At 45.3% G+C, this 3,834-nt stretch overlaps 1 protein-coding gene across 1 annotated transcript in view; it reads right to left on the bottom strand.

The window, feature by feature from the left end:
• Positions 1 to 2,463: 2,463 nt before the first annotated feature.
• Positions 2,464 to 3,834, bottom strand: part of RPIA (ribose 5-phosphate isomerase A) — a gene marked incomplete at its 5' end in the record, with an annotated part of 11,581 nt that continues 10,210 nt past the window's right edge. The window contains 1 exon segment of the mRNA XM_010287909.1: positions 2,464 to 2,856. Coding sequence (XP_010286211.1) covers positions 2,759 to 2,856 — 98 coding nt within the window.

Here is a 3,834-nt window from a genome sequence, read left to right as displayed (position 1 = left end):
CGGGGTTTGCGCGACGGGGTTCGACTGTATAGTCTCACCGTGGTTAGCATCGGGTGATAGGACCCGCTGTGGGAACGCACCCTAAATAGCCACAACCATCATGCCTTGGGCTTTAAAAGGACACTTCCTTCCACCCGCTTTGTATATCTTTTTTTTCCCAATGCCATCTTCTAAAAATATGTCCCTGCTCTTATTCCCAAGCTGCAAGGCAGCCAAGTGGGGTAGAGGTGGCAGCCCTGTTTCTAAAAGCTTCTTAAGGTTCTTTTGGAGACCACCTTGAAAAATGGAAGTCCAAAGCAAATGCCACATTGCAAACCACCCAAGGTTTTAAAATCAAATTCAACAAACTCAAGCCCAAGAGCTGCTGGGAGCAGCCTGCCAGTGTGCCCACAGCTGAACTGCTCTCCTCAGGGAAGTCACGGATACCCGCCCTAATCTGAAGGTCTACCACGGCATGCTCGTGGCTCGGCAGCTAAGCATCAGTGTAAGCAGGCCGTGTTGGTGACAGGGAAGAGCCATGGTATGCCAAAGCCATGCCAGGAGGGAATGGACTCCCTGCACCACATCTAAAAGTGTCCCACATACGCTGGCAGATGTAGATGTGGGGGGACATCACAGGTTAGAGAGCCTGGCAGCCTCTGAGGGAAAAGGACCAGACCTTTCTTAAGAGACCCTTAACTCAAAAATACTTCTACTGACCCTTAAAATCTGAGCTGGGGGAATGTGCACGAAGGAAACCTGCACAAAGCCTCCAGAACTGGTTCAGACCCCAAATTTTCTCCAGCACTTCTGATATTTTAATTCCATCTCTGCAGTACAATAAAGCCTGCACCCATAACCCACGACACACTTCAGGTCCCACCCCAGCAGATACATCTGTTGCAAAAGCACCCACCAGTTCTACCTGCATCCCAAGCACTGGGAGAAGTTCAAGAATGAGACCTGCCACCTTCAGGCTTAGATTTAACAAAGCCCCGACTAAGCACAAAGCTGAATGAGGTCACATCTGGTCCAGGGCCAGAACGTAATGGTGCAGTAATGGTTTTATGGGCTTTTTGAGAAGGAGCTGTTTGATTTCAGAGAGAGAGGAGAGTCAACAGCAACATTTGCTCCTGCTAATCTCATTTCCAGATGCACGCTGAGCGAGAAGGTGCTTGGGCACAAGGCTCTGCTCGATTGCTCTGTTTATCTAGGATTACATTAGGAGCCCCAGACACATCTGAAAACAGCCCATGGCTAGGGTGTTACGAATGGCTTCTGCAGCATCAGGTTTGCAGGACAAGGTACTTCAGTGTTTCCAGCAAATTGTTGGTTGGATGGCAGCCAGTTTGCTCAGTACAATTTCTTCAGAATTAACAGAATAGATGTGCAGGAGGGGAAGATTTGAAGATGTAAAAATAGCTCCTTTTTATAAAAAAGATTCAGATGTGCAAGTTTTAGACATGCAAATTTGAGAGTCATGAAGCAGGCAGCGCAGCTAACAAGTGTTGATTAGATCATCTGGTTAAATACATTATTTTGAATTACCTTAAACAAAAAGAAATCAAATGCAGAAGGGTGAATTTGGCCTGGGTGAAGGGCCCTTGTAAGGGGGAAAACTACAGCAGAAGTTAGTCTGATGACAATCATCTGCCCTGTTGGCCACGAAATAGTTACTTTAAGAACCAAATTACCACCACATCTGGTATAACAGCTCTTTATTTCAGTGTCTACAACACAAAAGAGAGGGCTTGCATTTTGACACCAGACCCATGCAAAGCACCTATACACCGAGAACAAGATATTGAACGAGTGTCTCTCTCCTGCTACATGTGGAAAATTTAGGCAGGAAGACTCAAGTTTTCCTATGCGTTCTGCTCTATCCTTCCACAAATCAACCAGCTGCAAGGGGTGATAATTAACCTTCATTCCAAATCAAATAATTTGCCACTAAACATTATTCCACGCTGCCCTAAGCTGCTCAAATATGCTTCTGTAAACTTCATCAAGGACCCAGTACTGCTCTTGGTTTACAAGGACAAAGTCCCAAACATCTCCAGCTACAGGAGCAGACTTGAATCAGAGGTACTCAATTAATGGAGAGCAGAATTTGGCTCAAAGGATGAATGTCATCTCCATAGAGAGGCCCAGAAAAGGCCCTTAAGAGGGATGTAGAGACCACCCTAGGCTCAGAGAATTGTCATGTGCACAGAGGACAACTAGACATCCTGAACTATTAAAAAACAGTGGTATAGAAAAATAAAAGGCATAAAATACTGGACCAAAAAGGTTCCAAATAAGGCATTAGCAGGTCCCGACTGGATGCGCTTCTGTTATGTGCATCACCCTCCCAGACAGGGTGGTTAGGAACGATGCATTAGGATTGTATTTCTGACCTCAATCACTAAGCACTATGAGCAACCAGAAGGGTTCAAGTTCTGTTTGAAAAAAAGAAAAAAACCCAGAACACAAAACAAAAGAGTATTCTTTTTGGTAAGTATTTCTTAGAAAATAAAATAAAAACGTTAAAGCAATTTGTTTAAATTATTCTTTAAAAAAGACAACATTCCTGTAAAGTAAAAATATATATATAGAAATAGAATATAATTTTTTTTTTTTTTAAAAAAGACATTCAGTATCACATTAGCGGATTCTGATCAACTTCCCATCCGTCTTCTGCGATAACCGCTGCTCGTTAAGGCAAAACGTCAGGTTGGCACCGTTACAACAGCTGAATCAAACTGGCCAAAGGCGAAGCAGAGCAGGCAGCACGCCAGCATCAATGATGCTGCTTCTCCCGCACGCTGACTGAGCCGTCCTCCATGCCAAAGTACACCACCTCTGCCATGTTGATGAAAAGTCCTGTCTCCACCACACCTGCGGAAGAAGAGTTCACATGCCAGTTAATGCCAGAGCCACCCCACAGCTTGAATCCTCGCTCTGACCCGGGTTTTGTTCATTAAAAAAAATCACTAATGCCTCCACCAAAGGTTTGGAGAGGTGTTCAACCTGGGTGATGTTGCATCAGCCACACAGGGAGCCTCTAGGAAGTCTTCTCCATGCAGCCACTCCCAGAGAAAACTCTCCAAAGAGGGAGAAATAACTCCCAAATTCCCCCCGACACTCACACTACCCCAGCCACCACCATCACAATCACGAGCATGGCATTTTCAGCCATTTGTGGCTGAGCAAGAGGGAGCCACATGCAGCCACAGGCTTACTCACTTTGCCTTTAAACACACCTAAAAAAATGATCCTGTTAGAGAACACTTGGGTAACACTCATTCAAGTGTTATCATTCATCAGATCTGATGCTACCTCTGCAATTTGTAGCCTGTTTGCAAATATACTTTTGGTTGCATTTAATTATGGAGTGCTCCTAGCTTCACAGTGACCACTGAGCCACAGCCAGAAGCAAAGGTGGAAAGATGGAGAACAAGGGCTACCACAAGCACAAAGTGGCCAGAGCCCTGCTATCACCACTGTATTTAAGCTTTAACAGTTCTGCTCATCCAGTTCTAGGTAGGGAAGATTCTCTTCTCCCCTTAGTAGGTCCATTTCTGAGCAGCAGATGATGCTGAGACCATCTCCACACCAGCACAATGGAACAGGTCCCGTCATTTACTGTTCATCTCTCAACCAAAAGAGATGCAAGGAAGAAGTCCTTGCAGAGAGGCCGTTTTGTTTGCAAACGGTGTAACCAGCCACTGTTTCTCTTTTGCACAGAAAGAGCCCAAATATAGACATTTGTACAGCCCTGCCTGGGCAGCAACCACATTAGGATACAGAGTGCTGCACCAGGAACAGACCAGACCAGCAGCGGTCACCAGTTCATTTAGGTCAGGCACTGGTTCA

The sequence above is a fragment of the Phaethon lepturus genome, unplaced genomic scaffold (genome assembly GCF_000687285.1).
Source record: "Phaethon lepturus isolate BGI_N335 unplaced genomic scaffold, ASM68728v1 scaffold36125, whole genome shotgun sequence".
NCBI classification, from domain to species: domain Eukaryota; kingdom Metazoa; phylum Chordata; class Aves; order Phaethontiformes; family Phaethontidae; genus Phaethon; species Phaethon lepturus.
The sequence above is the reverse complement of the archived record's forward strand: the minus strand, read 5'-3'. Positions and strand labels throughout refer to the sequence as shown.